This window comes from Myotis yumanensis, unplaced genomic scaffold (assembly GCF_028538775.1).
Source record: "Myotis yumanensis isolate MYYU_CA2020_CCGP unplaced genomic scaffold, mMyoYum1.0.hap1 SCAF_10, whole genome shotgun sequence".
Classification (NCBI taxonomy): Eukaryota; Metazoa; Chordata; class Mammalia; order Chiroptera; family Vespertilionidae; genus Myotis; species Myotis yumanensis.
Window position 1 is genome coordinate 5,999,246 of NW_027223761.1, and position 18,727 is coordinate 6,017,972.

Below are 18,727 nucleotides of genomic sequence, written 5' to 3' on the forward strand. Positions count from 1 at the left end.
GTAGAGGGCGCAGGAAGCTGAGACAAACCACCACGCCAGGCAGTGAGATAAAGAAACTAGTTGAGGCCGAGGGAGGGGCATGTGGAGAGTGGAAGGTGGAGAGGCCGAGAGAGGAGTCCCAGCACCGAAGACGGAGAGGGGTCTGCAGGGGGTGTGGAGGGCAGCCCGACGAGCAAAGGGGTCCGTGTCGGTGCAAGGATCTCTCCAAATAGGTCCAGCTCGGCCCCCTCGCTTCTCCGCTGCTCCCCCATCCTCCCGGCCGGAGGCGGAGGGGGGGCCTCGGGAGCGTTGCGGAGGCTGCGAGGCTCCGCCCGCCGCTGCGCCGCGGCAAACGCTGGAGGATTCCTCTCCAAATAAGGAGCTGGGATTCCCCGGCCCCGCCCCCGCCCCCAGCCCGGGGAGACACCAGCCTGCGGTCGGGCGTGGGTGCGGGGGGCGGGGCGGGGCGCTCACTTTGGGGGCTGGCGACAGGGGCGCATAGGGGGGAGGGATACCTCGGTGCAGACTCAGATCCTCACCATGCCCTGGACCCTGCCTCAGTTTCCCCCGCCACGGGCTGAGGTTAATTCGTTGGAATCCCTGCAGACCGCAGCGTAGGTGCTGCTATTTCCATGCTTGGCGGTGGGAAAATAGGACCAAGGCCAGACTCGGCGGATCCCTCTTCCTCAGGACCCCTTTCCACCCCACCCGAGGGGCTGAGACCCCCACCCCCGCGTCACTCCCCTGCTAAACCACCAAGGCCTGGCTTGGGGACGGGGTGGGGGGAGGAGGCTTGTTCTTTGAAAGTGACTAAGGCAATCCCAGACCCAGGAATCCCTGGAGAGAAACCCTAGCCGCGACCTATCCCGCGGAGGCTAACAAGGCCCTTCTTCCCCTCGTGTGAAGGTGACTTTTGGCTCGCAGCTAGGAAGGGGGGTTTGTGGACAACCATGCCCTCCCTTTTCTTATCTCCTTTAAAAATCGACGTCGGAACCAACCCCTCCTGGCCCTCCGCAGCCTCTCCTGCCAGAGGCTTCTGGCCGCCTCCACCCTTGCCCTGTCGCTTCCCTGGGCTGAGCACACTCGGACGCCTGGGCCCCTGCACCCCCTTCAGGCCTTCCTAACGCAGCACCTGCCCCTCCGCTCAGCTGCCGCCAGCCCCGGCCCCCTCCGCAGCCTCCTCTCTCCCCCTCCCGCCGGCACCCCTCCTGCTCTCGTTCTACGTCACGGGATGACGTAGGAAGCCGGGGAGGGAGGAGGAGCGCCTGCCAGTGGCTCCTGCTGCAGTTTGCTGAGCCCAGCCTCCCGCTTTCCCGCCCCCCTTTCTCTAAATCGTGCCCCCCCACGCCTAGCAGGAGCTATATAAGGCGGAACGAGGCAGGCGAGGGAGGCAGCGCAGCGGAGCGGAGCCCAGGAGAGGAGAGGAGAGAGCGAGCTGGAGCGAGAGCCGGAGCGAGAGCCGGGGAAGCGAGGAGGAAGAAGCCGCCGGCTTCGGGACAGGACCGCAGGTGCTCGGAGCGCCGGAGCGGGAGCCCCGCAGCCGCCAGGCATGTACCGCTCCACCAAGGGCGCCTCCAAGGCGCGCCGCGACCAGATCAACGCGGAGATCCGGAACCTCAAGGAGCTGCTGCCGCTGGCCGAAGCGGACAAGGTCCGGCTGTCCTACCTGCACATCATGAGTCTTGCCTGCATCTACACTCGCAAGGGCGTCTTCTTCGCCGGAGGTGAGCAGACTGGGGCTTTCGGAGACCCGAGCTGGCGGACACTGGGGACCGTGGAGCTAAGGGAACGCTCTGGGGCTGCCGCATGCATAGGGTGGTATGTTGGTGAGCTGGGAGAGAAGGGATTGGGGACTAAGGAACTCCCACTTTTCCTTCCGAGCTCTGTCCAGACTTCAGCTTAGTTCTGGGTGGGGAATAGAGAGCCCGGACGGTGTCCCTAGCGCCAGACTTATGCAAGGAAGAGAGCCAGGACACAATGGCCCCCGTTCCCACCCGCGCAGAGGCGCTCCCGGAGCCCGAGAGGAAAGCCCGGGAAGTTGCAGAGATAGAGTAGCGCTGTCCACGGTGCAGACAGCACCGCCGGGTGGCGATGCGCTGTCCGCGGTGCTGAATGCCCGCGCTTCTCTGTAGCGCTGTCCGCGGTCCTGACATTCAGAGATGCAGGAAAGCCCGGCCCCGACTTGGAAGTCCAGCAACAGGTTCCCTAGGCAAGAACCGCGGGCAGTGGGTCCAGGGGTGTGTGCAGAGGCAGGGCCATGAGAAATTCCCCTGGGTTTTCTGAAGTTCACTCCATGCCTCCTGGTCTCACTCCTGACTCACCATGTCTTCTCACCCCACAGGTGCTCCTCTGGGGGGCCCCACAGGGATTCTCTCCACTCAAGAGCTTGAAGACATAGTGGCCGCGCTACCTGGCTTTCTGCTTGTATTCACAGCGGAGGGGAAGCTGCTGTATCTGTCTGAGAGTGTGAGCGAGCATCTGGGCCACTCCATGGTGAGTGCTGAGGGCCAGGGCACAGGTGGGACACAATGAGCTTTCTACTTCTGAGATTTACTTGGGAGCAAGGGTTTATACCCTGCAAGATGCTATTTGTCAAAGATTGGCCCTTGACACCTTCACTAATGATCATCTCCTCTTCACCTTTCTCCAGGTGGACCTGGTTGCCCAGGGCGACAGCATCTACGACATCATTGACCCAGCGGACCACCTAACTGTGCGCCAGCAACTCGCCCTGCCCTCTGCCCTAGACACCGGTGAGCACTTCTTTCTTGCTTCCTCAATCCAATCTCCCTTCTGCTGCCTTGCCCCTCCCCATCTGCCATCTCTCTCAGCCATTTGCCTTCTTATCAGTTTTCCTCTTCACTCACCTAGATCGCCTCTTCCGCTGTCGCTTCAACACCTCCAAGTCCCTTAGGCGCCAGAGTGCAGGCAACAAGCTGGTGCTTATTCGAGGCCGGTTCCATGCTCACCCACCGGGAGCCTACTGGGCAGGAAACCCTGTGTTCACAGCCTTCTGTGCTCCACTGGAGTCAAGACCCCGCCCTGGTCCTGGGCCTGGGCCTGCTTCACTCTTCTTGGCCATGTTCCAGAGCCGTCATGCTAAGGACCTGGCCCTACTGGACATCTCTGAGAGGTAAGCCCACAGTGTGTAGACCCCAGGAGGAAAGCAGGCCAAGATGAGGGGACCCTAGATTCTGGAGTCAGGGGCAGGGAGGATGGGATCTAAGGGACCAGAGGATCTGGGAGGGAGTGAGAGGCCATGGTAAGCAGGGAAAACAGAAAGCTGACCTCACCCTTTCCGCTTTCCCAGTGTCCTAATCTACCTGGGCTTTGAGCGCAGTGAACTGCTCTGTAAATCATGGTATGGACTGCTGCACCCTGAGGACCTGGGCCACGCTTCTGTTCAACACTACCGCCTGTGTGAGTGTCCAGAAAAGCTGGGGACAAGACAGGGAGCTGGGAAAGGGAATGGGAGACCCTACCAGGAAGGTCTGGTCGAGGCTGATGCTGGGGAGGCACCAGAGGCCAGCAGTTTTGGATGCTATAGGGTGCACATTAGGTGAGGAGTAAAGGTGAAAACAGAACTGGAGGACTCCCAATGGTGAGGTCAAGGTGGGGAGCTGAGTGGTACAGGTTAGGGTAGTCAGAAGAGGATGTTATGGATCCCAAACTCAGTGGAGAGGTCAGTGGGGTGATAGTTTAGGTGATGTTATGTGATATGTGTCCTAACTCTGCATTTTTTTCTTTCCCTTCAGTGGCTGAGAGTGGAGATATTCAGGCAGAGATGGTAGTGAGACTGCAGGCCAAGCCTGGAGGCTGGGCATGGATTTATTGCCTGTTATATTCAGAAGGTCCAGAGGGCCCCATTACTGCCAATAACTACCCAATCAGGTGAGTTGCGAGGCAGGAGCCTGAGCGGGGGCGGGGGGGGGGGGGGGCGGGCAGCTGAGGGGGGCATGGAGGAGATACAAACCTGGGAACTGCTCTGGGAATGGGCACCAAATCCTTACTGGCTATCTCTTCTCTCCTCTCCAGTAACACAGAGGCCTGGAGCCTCCGCCAGCAGCTGAACTCTGAAGACACTCAGGCAACCTATGTCCTGGGTACCCCAACCATATTGCCCTCATTCCCTGAGAACATCCTCTCCCAGGGACAGTGCTCCAGCCGTAACCCACTCTTTACCCCAGCCCTGGGGGCTCCCAGAAGCACCAGTTTCCCCCCTGCTCCTGAAATGGGTGCTGTCTCAACACCAGAAGAGCTTCCCCGACCTCCCAAAGAGCTGGGCTTCAGTTACCTGACGTTCCCACCTCGCCCTGAGCCTTCTCTTCCAGCCGACCTGAGCAAGGATCTTGTGTGCACCCCACCCTATACACCCCACCAGCCAGGAGGCTGTGCCTTCCTCTTCAGCCTCCACGAGCCCTTCCAAGCCCACTTGTCCACTCCATCCAGCTCTCTCCAAGAACAGCTGACTCCAAGCGCCGTGACCTTCTCCGATCAACTGACGCCCAGTAGTGCCACCTTCTCAGATCCACTGACTAGCCCACTACAAGGCCAGCTGACCAAAACCTCAGCCAGAAGCTACGAAGATCAGTTGACTCCCTGCACCACCAACTTTCCAGACCAGCTGCTTCCCAGCACTGCTCCCTTCCCCGAGCCTCTGGGCAGCCCTGCCCATGAGCAGCTGACTCCTCCCAGCACAGCATTCCCGGCACATCTGAACAGCCCCAGCCAAACTTTCCCAGAACAACTGAGTCCCAATCCCAGCAAGACTTACTTCGCCCAGGAGGGATGCAGTTTTCTCTATGAGAAGTTGCCTCCAAGCCCCAGCAGCCCTGGTAATGGGGACTGCACACTCCTGGCCCTCGCCCAGCTCCGGGGCTCCCTCTCTGTGGATGTCCCCCTGGTGCCCGAAGGCCTGCTTACACCCGAGGCCTCTCCAGTCAAGCAGAGTTTCTTCCACTACTCCGAGAAGCAGCAGAATGAGATAGACCGTCTCATCCAGCAGATCAGCCAGTTGGCTCAGGGCATGGACAGGCCCTTTTCAGCTGATGCTTGCGCAGGCGGGCTGGAGCCACTTGGGGGGCTGGAGCCCCTGGACTCCAACCTGTCCCTGTCAGGGTCTGGCCCTCCTGTGCTCAGCCTGGATCTGAAACCCTGGAAATGCCAGGAGCTGGACTTCCTGGTTGACCCTGGGAACATATTCCTGGAAGAGGTGCCCGTGGAAGACATCTTCATGGATCTCTCTACCCCAGACCCCAATGGGGAATGGAGTTCAGAGGATACTGAGGCAGCGGTCCCAGGAGGGGCCCTGTCGCCTTGCAACAACCTGTCCCCAGAAGACCACAGCTTCCTGGAGGACCTGGCCACATATGAAACCGCCTTTGAGACAGGTGTCTCAGCATTCCCCTATGATGGGTTTCCTGATGAGTTGCATCAACTCCAGAGCCAAGTTCAAGACAGCTTCCATGAAGGTGAGTCCAGCCCAAAAGTTCAAGAACTTAAGTCCCTGTCCTGCCAGCGAGATACTGGGTGGAATGAGTAAATTCCCCTCTCTGGACCTCAACTTTATTAATGGGATAATATTGTCTGCTGCCTAGGGTAGCAGTGAGAATAAGAACTAATGAAAAATATTCTGGAAATTCCTGACAAGTAGGCTTGAAGGGCAGGGGTTAGGGGTGTGGGATAAATGCAAGAGGATCCTTCACTAATGGTTTCTCCTCCTTAACTCTGTGAAGGACCTAGATCAGCCATCATCACCCTATTTTACAGATGAACACAATCAAGGTCCCAGGGTTAAAGAAACTTACCTAAGGCCACACACAAACTGATGGAGGAGGCATCAGAGCCCCATCTCAGTATTCTTACCCCCCTAAAGGGGATACAGACTAAGCGTTTATAGGCATTTGGAAAAGTAAGAGAGGCTGCCTGCTATGGCTCCATCCATTCCAAAACTATAGCCATGGTTTCACTTCATCTGTCCAAGTTGCTCCCTTTTCTGCTGAACCGCTGGTGATCATTCAGTCATTGGGCCAACATATTTGAAGCCCATATACTATGTGCCACATCCTCAGCCTATCTTTCCTAACAGGCCTACTGATTGTCCTCTCTCTCTCTCTCTCTCTCTCTCTCTCTCTGCAGATGGAAGTGGAGGGGAACCAACGTTTTGAATAAGTCTGTGACTTAACGTCGTCAAGTATGGCATATTGTCATCAAGACGTGGAGCTGCTCTCCACCCCCCCGGGACTGTTGGGGGGATTCTAGGGGCTGGAGGGGGATATATCTGATTCCCCAGGCCCTGCAGGATTGGGTGGGGGGAGGAGGGAGGGCTAGGGAGGGGAGCTTCTTTTTAATATTTAGAGACTTCCAGCAATCCCAGTTTCCATTTCAATCTGTATTCACTCGTAGTGAGTTTCCTTGAATGGGATTTCAAGTGGAGAATGGGGGAGTCTCACTTACCCCCTGCACTGCCCCATGGGCTTGGGCCAGTTCTCCACGCCTGGGGGCCAAGCCACCCCTGGGCCTTGGTGGGGGAAAGGCAGCACCCATTCGGGCCAGCCTGTGCCCCAAGGGGCTCTTGACACCCACGTAGAATTCTCTACACACCAGTAACGGGATTTCAATTCCGATGGACTCTGCCGCCCTGGCGGCCCTTCTTGTGACTTTTGCGCCCCGCACCTGGGGTGGGGGGCGTGAAGAGACGCTACGTTTCTTTCCGATGGAGGAAGGCAGACCTGCCGCTGTCACACGTGTGCTTGCACGAGTGCGTGTACCTGGTGCAGGACTCACCCGGCTGCCAGACTGCCTGGGCCTGCCCAGGTGGCCACCTCGTGGTGCTGTGGTGACTTTGTAGCCAACTTTATAATAAAGTCCAGTTTGCCTTTTTGGTACCTCTGGTGTCATGCTGTAAAGAGGGAAGCGGGGGGGTGACCTGAGAAGGTTGGAAGGCCCAGATGGGAGTGTGGGGGTCTGGAAGTAAAGCCTGGACCTGCAGACAGCCTGGCTGTCTTGATTCTTGATTCACTTATTCGCTCATTCCTTTGTTCATGCAACATCTGAGTGCACAGTGTGCTGTCCACCCTGTGCTGGAAGCTGGAGAGTCTGGAGCTGAAACAGCAGATGCCACAACTTGCCTTCAAAATGCCAGCGGGTATTGGCATCTCCTCCGTGTTCAGGCTTGAAGTGCTCACAGTGTGGGAGCAGCAGAAGGGCCTGGGGATGGGTAGCGGATTCCGCTTGGCATTTTCCTGGGGGTGGGTTGGAAGTCTCAGGACATGAGTTTCTTTCTTCAGCCTGGTCCTGCAGGGAAACAGCTTCCCTTGGTGGCCTGTTGGAATGATAACCACCTTGCATGGGTCTCTCAGCTGACACACACTTTTATATCCCTCATTCACTGCCGAGAAGCCTCTGAACAGGCCTATTGGCGCCATTTCACTAATGAAGAAACGGAGTGTCATAGGGAAAAAGTGATTTCCCCCACAGTTGGTGAGAGCCATAAGTGGGCGACACATCATCTGCATCCGAGCCCTGGGCCGGGTCCTCTGCCCCAAAGCCCATGAACCACCATCTCAAATCATCCCGTCCCAGTTACCCGAGAGGGCCGGCTTGAACTGGAGCAGGGAGCCTCTTCCCTCCAGGTCTGCATACTAAAGCTTTCAAAAATACTGTTTTCCTCTGAGCTTGAGGGCCCAACAGCCACAGGGCATGGCAGGGGGGAAAATTAGGAGACAAAAAGGCCTGGATTTAAATTCACCAACGTTTTGCTGAGTGGAACCTGAGCCTCAGTTTCTTCTCAGGTAAATTGGGGATGGAGTCCAGCCGGTGTGGCTCAGTGGTTGAATGTCCACTTATGAACCAGGAGGCCCAGATTGTGGGCTGGATCCCCAGTAGAGGATGTGCAAGAGGCAGCTGATCAATGATTCTATGTCATCATTGATGTTTCTATTTCTCTCTCCCTCGCCCTTCTTCTCTGAAATCAATAAACAAAAATATATGAGAGAAAAAAGCACTTCACTGGTGATTGGTGGAGGTGGTGGGTGATAGGAGAGAGTGTGCGTTTTGTTGAGAAGGCAGGTGACTTCAGAAAGAGACCCTGGCCACCAAGTTAGTTGGAGAGAAAAAATTAGAAGAGCCAATAGCTCCACCTGCTGGACAAAGAAGTATCTGCTTCTGTTCCTCTCAGAGCTTTATAGCTTAGACCAGATGAATGGTTATACTGATGCCCAGGGAGAGGAAAGGACTCGCCTAACGGCATTCTCACATCTGACTCTCGGCCAGTTCTCTTCCTACGGATACCAGACTCTGCCCTGGGAGCAGAATGGAGGAGAAAGAGCTCAAGTTTTGAGGTCATGAAGGCTGAGTGCAAGTGCTGGCTCTGCAGCCTCATTTCTTCATGTGATAAATAGTATTTACAATACCTACATGTGGCAGTGTTCTGGGTGCTGGCAATGCAACAGCGAACAAGGCCCAAGGTCCCTGGGGGTGGGTTGGAAGTCTCAGGACATGAGTTTCTTTCTTCAGCCTGGTCCTGCAGGGAAACAGCTTCCCTTGGTGCATTCTAGCTGTGAGAGACATAACAAAAACTAAGTGAACAGTCTGCAAGAAGTGCACAGTATGTCGTTCAGTAAGGGAAAGAACCAGTTCTCTGACGGCAGGAACTGTGTCTCTCACATTTATTCTGTAGTAGGAGCACTGAGCCCAGTACCTGATAATAAGCCACTCAAAAACTGTTTTGCAAATGATGTTCATCCTAAGTTTGTGTATGTGTGATATATATTAAATGTTTATTGATTTTTAGAGAGGAAGGGAAAGGTACAGACAGAAACATCATCAATTGACTGCCTCCTGCACACCTCCACTGGGGATCGAGCCTGCAACCTGGGCATGTGCCCTTACTGGGAATCAAACCGTGACCTCTTGGGTCATGCTCAACCACTCAACCATACCCAGCGGGGCTGTATATATATTTTAATACAAACAAAATAGCCAACAGTTATTTTATTGTTGCTTCTGAGGACTTGGTTAAATGAATTACGGTCCACCCACAAGACAAAATACTAAGCAGTCATCAAAAATTGCTTAAAGAAGATAATGAAAAATGTTTTAAATAATTGCCAAGCTAAAAGTAAAATAGAACAGTATCTAGAGTATGACACCACTTTATTTATTTATTTTTTAAAGTTACATATAAATACATGCACAAAGAAGAGTAGAAAAGATATATACCTAAATACTGTTAGGAGTCTCATCTGGGTGGTGGGATTACCCAAACTGGAGTGTGTTATTTTCCAAATCTTGGTGCAAAACAAAGAGACTAGCATGTAACAGGTGTTCAGTAAACGTGAATCCATTTCTGCCCCAACTCCTCCTCTCTTCTCTGCAAGGACAAGTCCTTGATGTTCTGGGGAATGGGGGAAAACAAAAGGCCAGGGCTTCCTCAGGTCTTCTCCTGCCTCGGGCAGGGACCTCCTGAAGCTTTGCTTCTTCCATGGGTCTGTAGCCACGAGCCCAATGGTTCACATTCAGCTAACACCTGATCCCGTGCCAGGACCAGCTTCGTAGAGGGACCTGAGGCACTTGTGCAGCAACACTGCTGGGGCTGTGACCTGAAGTCACCACAGGGGTCTGTTTCTGTTGAACTGGCAAGTTCCTAAGAGTTAAGAAATGTTTCTGATTACAGCACAAGCAACATCTGCTGCTTCTGTACACACGAGCCCCGGCGTTCGCAGCCCCCACCTACCCTGCTTGCTTTGTCATCGGTGGGGAGGAGGGCTACTACTCCGACCTCTGCCACCGATTCAACCTGGACAAGTTGCTCGGCTTGGCTGAGCCTCGGATCATGTATCTGAGAAGCAGCAGGAAGAGCCCTACTGTCTGTGTTGCCACCATCAGTACTGGTCCCTTTCCCCTAGGGCCCTAAGACAGAACTCAATAGAGAGTGACAAAAGGTGTTTATTTAGGCTGAATCTCCTGATACATCCATACGTGTAAAAATATATAATCTAAGTCAGGGCAATAATAATCAGGTTGGTGTCATCTCCCCTTCTCCCCTTCGGCACAGCCTTCCCAGCTGCTCCTTTCAAAATTCTGGAGTGCGCAGGACAGGGGTCACTTTTTGGCAGCGGCAGCTTCTGCCTGAGCTGCTAAATCGGCCTCTTTCTGAGCCTCCAAGAATATGGCTCGCTCCTTCTGGAAAGCTGCCAGCTCTTCCGAACTGAGGCTGTGGGTACAAAAACACAGATGGTAAGTGAGTGGCCCATGTCATTGTCTCAGAATCCTTTCTCCCCTCCTGGACTTCTCCTACCTTTGCTCATCTGTTTCCTCTGCCAGGAATGTCACCCCACCACCCTCACCATCTCTGCCTTTTGTTCCCTTCTTTAAGCCCTACGGTCCTTTGAGGCCCCGGCTACAACTCAGCCCAGATGAACTGGCTCTTCCTCGGTGACCCACAACACTTTGTGCAATAAAGTCTTTGGGCATGCGTGTCTCCCCGTGAACAGGAACCAAACGTACTCATTTCTGTACTCTCAGCAAAAGTAAATATTTGAGAAAAATGAAGCCCATTCTTGTTCCCTGCTTAACCCCACTTCTTTTGGGAAACGACCGGCAGCAAAAGACCAGTAAAGGGTTGAGAGCTGACCCTGCTGTTGTCGGGGCTAGACGCCCTCTCACCTAACATCTCACTTCAAAGACACAATTGCTGAGGTCATCTGAAGCCCAAGGTGGGGGCCCCTGTTGGCCTGGCCTCTCTCACACTATTTCCTATTCTGCCTGTAATGCCGGATTGTATACCAGATTACACTGAACTTCTTGCTGCACTCTTTCACCTTCTATCCTTCACAGCAATCTCCACTTTTTGGAATGCTTGCCCCCAGTCCTTGACTTCCTTTTCCAGGTCTCGTCACCTCTCCTACAAAGTTCCCATCGACACGCCAGGCAAATCAGGAGTCCTACACCTTGTTCTCAAGACAGCTGTCGTTCAACACTGCCTGTCTGCAGTCTAATGCTCCAGCTGTGCATCTGCCTCCAGCTCTGGACTGTGAGTTCCTTAAAAGTGGGGCCAAGCATGGCTATCTAGTTCCCTCTAACACATAGAGGGTTCTTAACAAGTGCATTCAAATGAATGAATGGGGCTCCCAAGACTCTAAGGTCCTCTGACTCAGAAGCGGACGCTCCCACTAATGCGCACGCTCTGTCTTGCCCCAAAGTCAAGAGCTGTTCAGGTCCTCCCCTGGCACTGTGCTTCCCCAGAACACTCACTTCTTCACCACACGAATGCCCAGGGAGCGGGCAGAGCCGATGATGGAGCGGACAACAGAGGACAGGGGCATGTCCCGCAGGGCGAAGGCATCGTCCTGAGCTTTGACACAAGCAATCTCATACACGTGCTTCAAGGTCACCAGGCCTGCCACCTCCTTCCCTGGACGGAAGAAACAAATAGCCCTTTGGGTGTCACTGCCTCCTTCAGATCCCCCCTCCCCCCAAATCCCAGGGGCCTACCCCAACCCTTACCTGTCTGCCGGGCCCCTTTTTCAATCCCAGCAGCTGCCTTCAGGAAGTAGGTGACAGTGGGTTGTCCTATCTTGATTTCAAACGTCCTGTCGGGCTTAATGAAAAAAAAAAAGAAGAAATGTGAGAATATCTCTTCCTGCCTCTCCCAACCCCTGCTTCCCCAACCGAGGGGACTTCTAACTTCCCGTCTCCCCTACCCTTGAGTCCCTTTCTGATGGTGTCCCTCCAAAAGACCACAAAACCACAAGAGAAATAAATCTGTAGCAAACAGCCGCGTCCCCTCGGGTCCAGGCCCAGCTCTGCTCAGGAAGCCCCAAGGAAGTGAAAGGACAATGGAAGGCCTGCGACCGGCGGGCGGGCTCGGAAAAGAGGCCGTCGTCTCCCCTGCGTGGACGGGGAACGCGGGGCCCAGGAACAGGAGGAGACCCGCCCCGAGCGAGGAACGGGGTGGCAACCCCCGGCGACCCGTCCCGAGCCTGCGGGCGCGGGGGGAGATGAAGAGGAGCCAGGCTCGCAGTCCCGATCGATCGGCACCTTCACGAAGATCTTGGTGGGCAAAGGGATGCCTTCTTTGATGTCCTTCGTCTTCTCGTTGAACTCCTTGCAGAACTGGTTGATGGAGACGCCTCGCTGTGGCGGAAGCACAGGGGCTCGTACAGGGAGCAAGGAGGCTCCCTCCCTCCCGCTTCCATCTCCAAGTCTCCCTGTCCCCTTCCTCTTCCCTCCACCCAGATCCAACGACCACTGAGAGCCGGTGCTCTGCAGGCAGCAGCCCTCTCCATCCTCACCACAGTCCGCTGGGGACGGGCTGAGGAGGCGGGGCCTCCAGGAGGCACCTTAGCGAGTGGGTGGCAGAGCCGCGCTTGGAACCGAGGCCTCCCCGGCTCCCGAGCCCGCCCCCTCCGCCCCAGCACCAGCTCCCACCCTCCGGCGCCTCCCACGCCGAGATCCCGCACGCTGCACCTGACCCAGGACGGGGCCTAGAGGGGGCCCCGGCATGGCCTGGCCCGCTCGCACGATGGTCCGGATCACGCCGCCGACCTCGGGTTTCTTGGCCGCCCGAGTGGCCCGGATGAGCTTCGACATGATGCGGGGTTCACTGCCTTCGTTCACGCAGGTCAACAGCAACACCGACGGCTCTGGGCGCCGCCATCTTGTGTCAGAGGTCACGGGTCCTCTCTTTAGGTTAGGGCTGGTGAAGCCCAAGAAGAGCAGAGTTGTTTCGATCCTCCAACGAGTAAAACAAAGAGGGTGATATAAAGAAAAAAACTTTTACTTTGCCCTCTGGAGATAGAGGAAGGACCCGAACGGTTCGGGTACACATATTTCTCCCGAAGAGCACGCAGGCAGTACTTCGGACAGCTAAACTAGAGAAGGCCCTTACTGTCCGCACAGCATTGTGGGTATGGTAGTTTTGACGGCTTTGCAAATCCCGCAGATGGCTGTGCGCTGGGGCGCTGGCGGCTGGACATGGGTTTGAAATGAACCTAGAGCTCATTTCCTCACCTGTTGTCCAAAGGCGGTATGGCTAAGAGTACAGACTCTGGAAGCAAACTGCCCGGTGGCTCCTCTTGTTGCCTGTGAACTTGATGAAGTTTGGATCATCAATGTACACAGGATAAAAAGATTTACAGGGTCCTAACCGGTTTGGCTCAATGGATAGAGCGTTGGCCTGCGGACCCAAGGGTCCCAGGTTCGATTCCGGTCAAGGGCATGTACCTTGGTTGCGGGCACATCCCCAGTAGGGGGTGATGTTTCTAACTCTCTATCCCCTCTCCCTTCCTCTCTGTAAAAAAACCAATAAGATATATTTTAAAAAAAAAAAGATTCACTGGGCTACAAGGAGAAAGAAGAAAGAGGGGAGTGGAGTGATGAGAGATGTAGGAATCCCAGCTGGAAAGGCCAGTAGCCTGCTTCCCAGTGGGTTAATGGAGCCCAGAAAAGTGGTTCAGGCCAGAGGTCTGTGGGTGGCTAATCCCACTCCACAAGGAGGCAGCAAGACCCTGGTGAGGGCCCTAGCTGGGTGGCTCAGTGGATAGAGCGTAGTCCTGCGGACTGAAGGGTCCCGGGTTCGATTCCAGCCAAGGGCACATTCCCCGGGTTGCAGGCTCCATTCCCAGTAGGGGGCGTGCAGGAGGCAGCCGATTGATAATTCTCTCTCATCCTTGACGTTTCTATCTTTCTCCCTCTCCCTCTCTGAAATCAATATTAAAAGAAAAAAAAAAGACCCTGGGGGGGAAGGTGGGGGGAACAGCTGAAGGCTGGGCAGAAATGACTGTGCTTTGAAGGGTGACATGGAGAGAACAGAGAAGCTTCCAGCCCTGAAGGGCATGGCTGACCAGCTAGAGGCCTCTCAGGGTGAAGGTCCAGTCAGGCCATCTCCATGGGGACCTGTGTGAATGGACGACATTGGGTGCCAGATACATTCTGCTGAGATGTGTACTTGTCACACACAGTGCTCAGTCCGGTCCCCTGGAGGCCCCCTGTAGCAGCAGGACAGCAGAGATGGAGGAAGGCAGGGGGAGGAGTGGGCTGAGCTTCCTTCAGCCTTTGATTGAAGACACGGAGAGTTAGGGACCTAGAACTGCCCACTTACAGTTCACCCCTCTCCCTCAGCCCCCACAGTTCTCTCCAATCCTGCCATCCCCTCTGTGACTTCCCAGAGAGAAGTGGTGACATCCACTTTCTGTCTCTCCCAACATACACTTCTCCCTCATTGTGTGACTTGGGGCAAGTCCCATCACATCTGTAGGCCTCACTTTTCTCAACTGTGAAATAATAATAATAATAATAATAATATCTACCACCAGAACTGTTGAGAGAATCTAATGAGATTACCCAGGTAAGGTGCTTAGCTCAGGTCTGGCATGGGATGTATGGTAAGCACTCTCTAAGGGGTAGCTATTATTATTGTCACTTCAGACTTTATCTGTCCTTGGCTGAACACTCAGGACAGCCCCCTTTATGGTCTCTCTGCCTCCATTCTTGCCCCATCAATCTATCCTCTCCAACTCAGCGAGTGTCAGTTCCCTAAAACTTGTCAATGTCAATGCAGCTTCTTTTCCCAGAGTGTGGGTCTTGGTCCATCTGAGACACTTATTAAAATTCAGTTCTCTGGGATCCTCCTCCAGTCCCAGGGGACCCTCCTGAGACTCATTGCTTTGTAAACTAAAGTCTACACTTGTTGGTATGGGATTCAAGACCCTGGAGCTAGCCAACTTCTCCATCCTGCTACTCCGTACCTCACACCATACTCTCAGCCACACCAGAGTGTGCACTTTCCTGCCACTTTTCGCTCTCCTGGGCCTCCGTCTGTGCATATAGACCTGGACACTCTTTCTCGCCTTTTCTCCCCGGCTCCCTCTGCCTCCATACCCTTCAGGAAAATTATAAGGTTTTTCTCTTATAGGTTGAATTATCTCCACCCAAAAGTAATATATTGAAGCCCTAACTTATAGTGCCTCCAAATGTGATAGGGCCTTTAAAGAAAGGTGACTAGTTAAAATGAGGCTATTAGGTTGGGCCCTCATCCAATCTGACAGTTGTCCTTATAAGAGCAGATCAGGACACAGACAAGCACAGAGGAAAGACCATGTGAGAACACAAGGAGAGAGGTCTCAGAAGAAAACAGATTTGCCCACACATTGGTTGATTATAGGGATTTTTTTCAAATTAGAATTGTGACCTATCAGTGGGTTATGAAATTGATTTCATGAGTTTGACCAGCATTTGTAATGAAATAGAATAGAAAATGAAGTATATCACATGGAATAAAGATAAGTGTTTTTGCCCTGGCTGGGTGGCTCAGTTGGTTTGAGTGTTGCCTCATGCACCAAAGGGTTTTGGGTTTCATTGCAGGTTAGGGCACAGGTTTGATCCCCGGTCAGGGCACACACAGGAGGCAACCAATCTACATTTCTCTCTCACATCAGTGTTTCTCTCTCTCCCTTCCTCTCTAGAATCAATAAAAACATATACTCACGTGAGGATTAAAAAAAATTATAAGTGTTCTCATAAAACCTGTGTTTCCCTTGTGTGTCTGTGTGTATGTATTGGATCACAATAAAAATGATCTCTTACTAATGCTCATGGCCCAGCCTCCCCCCAAAATAGAAAGCAGTGCAGTGGCCTGTGTGACCCTAAAAAGTGATGTTACATCTTGCTCATTCCTGTATGTCCAAGGCCTAACCTTGGACCTGGCACACAGTAGGCCTTTTGGAATTATTGATGGAACAAATATAATGATCCTTGCATGTATTAGTTCCTGTGCTTCCACTGCTGTAACCCTAGTCTCAGCACCAACATCTTTCACCTGGATGACTACAGCCTGCTAACAGCACCCCACTTTGGCTCAGAGCCAGAGGCTGAAAGGGTTCCTGGCTCTCGAGGGAAAGGTGGCTGTGCAAGTCACTCCCGTGCACTGAAACTGGCTCCCTTGGTCCTGCTGGAAGGACAAGTATTGCTTGTGGGTGCCGGCCAGGCAGTTCTGAAAAAACAGTCTCGGTTCTCAATTCAAGATGGCAAAAGATGGGCTTCTTCAGAGGAGGAGCAAGGCGTGGGAGGCAAATACAGAATAAAACACAAACTGGTCATGCCACGGAAACTGAAGAGCATGCAGGGAAGGTCTGCCAACCAGGACGGCAGGTGGACATCACCTAACGGCCACCAGCAAAGGGCTGTGTAGGTGAGGCTGCCCTCTGAAGCATGCTATCCTGCCCCGCATGTTCAGAAAACGAGGCTCCTGGAAGGCCTGTCCACGGCCTTGAGCACTAGTGTAGACATGGCTGTTGGAATCCAGAGGCAGAAAAACGGTCCTCCGGTGGCTACCCTGCCAGGAGTATACGGGGGTCACCCCCTTCCCTGAGGCCCAGGATTCCTTCTGTAAGACAGTGGCACCCAATGACCTTCCTGGATATTGGTTACTGGACTGTGGGCCTGGCAAGTTCTGATCCCCAGATAGCATGTGGCCTGGGAGTTGGAGGCCCTGCATTTCAATCCCCGCTCTGGCTGTGGCTCAGGTTTTTTCATGGCTGCCTGGATCTCAGGCTCCCAATGGTTCAAAGCAGGGGTGGAAACAGGTCACCTGTCCACCACTTCTTGCTGGAATATTCTAGGGTTCCAAGCTTGCTTTTTGCTCTTATGCTATTCCCACTATCACTGTTTCTTGTGGCTTCCTGATTCCAAAGCTGTGTTGCTTGTGTCTGATGTGGGGAGGCTGGGGTCCAGATTACAGCTGCCAGCCTATAGGGGCTAGTACTGCCACACAGGAGGTGGCACACCCACACGAAAGACCTCAAATACCCTTTCTCTAGCCCCACCCTTGTGCTTGTACATTTTCTCTGCCAGGTCAGAAACAGGGAAGATGGGAAAAAAGACCTCATCTTTCCCCCACCCACCTCCAATCTCTGACTCTCACTTTCCAGTGGGAATCCGTTTGCCTGTTACCAAGTCGGGGACTCGTATGCAGTCTGTGCAGCCTACTCTTCTGGCTTCCCCCACCTTCCTAATGAGTGGCTAATTGGCTTGGAAAAGACTGCCTTTAGTGAAAGAGACCTCTCCAAAGTTCTTAAACAGCTGTGCAAGACTATAAAGGGAATTAAAAATCCTAGATCAGAGAGAGCTTAGCAAGATTTTTTTCTGTAACAGCCAGAGAGTAAATGGCTTACGATCTCTGTTGGAATTCCAAGTCTCTTCTTATAGTGTGAAAGCAGTGCTCGGACTCTGCTCAGACTGCGAGAGAGGCCCACAAGGCCAGGCTGGCCTCACAGGGCTCTGTCCAAGCTCGGCTCTCCGAGCGAGGTCCGGCGGCCAGAGCCCGGCCTAGCCTCAGAGTCTCTATTTTTCTCTCTCTGTTCTTCTCTCCTTTTCTCTCTCTAAAAATCAGTAAATAAACAGCCCTAGCCGGTTTGACTCAGTGGATAGAGCGTTGGCCTGGGGACTAAAGGGTCCCAGGTTCGATTCCGGTTGAGGGCATGTACCTTGGTTGCAGGCACATCCCCAGTAGGGGGTGTACAGGAGGCAGCTGATCGATGTTTCTGACTCTCTATCCCTCTCCCTTCCTCTCTGTAAAAAATCAATAAAATATATTTTTAAAAAATAAACAATTTTAGTTAAAAAAAGGAATAAACTTGTATCTTGTTTCTCTCTTTGTCTCCCCCCCTTTTTTGAAGCAATAGGGTTAAGATCTAGATTGAAGGGAGAGAAGGGAGGGGCTGAACAAAGGGATTTCAGAACAATACTGCATTTAAAAATATATATATTTTCATTGATTTCAGAGAGGAAGGGAAAGGGAGAGGGAGATAGAAACACCAATGATGAGAATCATCAATCGGCTGCCTCCTGCATGCCCCCCACTGGGGATCAAGCCTGCAACCCGGGCATGTGCCCTTGACCGGAATGGAACCTGGGACCTTTCAGTCCACAGGCCGATGCTTTATCCACTGAGCCAAACTAGCCAGGGCTACTGCATTTTTTTAAATTGTTGGTATTACAGATGTTCCCCAGCCTTCCCCTTTTGAATACTGCAAGTTTTTATCCCACTACGGGTAGATATTAAATTATTTCCATTTTATAAATAAGGATACTGAGGATAGAGAGATTAAGAAACTGGAGTTCTTAGCATAGAACATGGGAGTTAGAGCCAGAAACCAAGGCTGAACTTGGGCATCTGTGTCTGCTGGTGGTATCCAGCTGTCCCTTCTTCTCCCCTATGTGGACAGTGCTGGGATCAGTCCCATTGCAGGCTTCTGGAGGCCCCTTCAGGTCTGGCTGTGCCCACCATGCAGCTCTGATCCTCGTTGATTCCAGCACTCTACGGCAGGAGAAATCACTGTCTTCCTGGTGTTGGGTGGTAGCACTGGGCTCTGGACAAACCTCAGCTCTATACTTACCTTGCTGTGTGATCCGGGATAAGTATCTCCCCACTGCCAAAAAAGAAAAAAAAAAAGAGTCTCACTTTTCTCAGTTGTAAACTGAGGTATCTAATAGTAACCCAAGCACACGTTCACTGGGCCTGCTCTGGCAGACAATGTGCTAGAAGCTGGGAGTGCAAAGGGGAGTGAGGCTGTCCCTATGTCCTAATGGAGCTGTGCCTACCTGGCATGGGAGAGGGCATACTGTAGGCATTCAGGGATGGAGGCTGTCTTGTGGTGCAGGATTTGCATGACCTGCTGCTGGCAGCCCAGCAGTCCAGCTTGCTCAGTGGTGTTTCCTTCTGATCAATGAGTACCTTTGTCCCTAA

The 18,727-nt window shown here is 53.4% G+C and overlaps 2 protein-coding genes across 3 annotated transcripts; one reads left to right on the forward strand and one right to left on the reverse strand.

Moving 5' to 3' along the window:
• Positions 1 to 1,528: 1,528 nt before the first annotated feature.
• On the forward strand, positions 1,529 to 6,215 carry NPAS4 (neuronal PAS domain protein 4). 2 transcript variants are annotated; one of them, XM_070426447.1, is made up of 8 exons: positions 1,529 to 1,703; positions 2,321 to 2,472; positions 2,630 to 2,732; positions 2,851 to 3,112; positions 3,290 to 3,399; positions 3,735 to 3,870; positions 4,015 to 5,450; positions 6,118 to 6,215. In XM_070426447.1, exons 1-8 carry the CDS (start codon positions 1,529 to 1,531, stop codon positions 6,144 to 6,146), a joined length of 2,403 nt encoding a protein of 800 aa, XP_070282548.1. In that variant the 3' UTR covers positions 6,147 to 6,215. The 2 variants fall into 2 exon arrangements, with proteins under 2 accessions (XP_070282548.1, XP_070282549.1); XM_070426448.1 differs by lacking the exons at positions 1,529 to 1,703; positions 2,321 to 2,472; positions 2,630 to 2,732; positions 3,290 to 3,399 and having other exon boundaries at positions 2,877 to 3,112.
• A 3,696-nt stretch (positions 6,216 to 9,911) lies between these two features.
• MRPL11 (mitochondrial ribosomal protein L11) lies at positions 9,912 to 12,659 on the reverse strand. The gene is made up of 5 exons (XM_070426449.1): positions 12,451 to 12,659; positions 12,022 to 12,117; positions 11,488 to 11,581; positions 11,236 to 11,395; positions 9,912 to 10,195 (listed from the first exon to the last, which is right to left on the reverse strand). Exons 1-5 carry the CDS (start codon positions 12,571 to 12,573, stop codon positions 10,084 to 10,086), a joined length of 585 nt encoding a protein of 194 aa, XP_070282550.1. The 5' UTR covers positions 12,574 to 12,659; the 3' UTR covers positions 9,912 to 10,083.
• Positions 12,660 to 18,727: the final 6,068 nt, after the last annotated feature.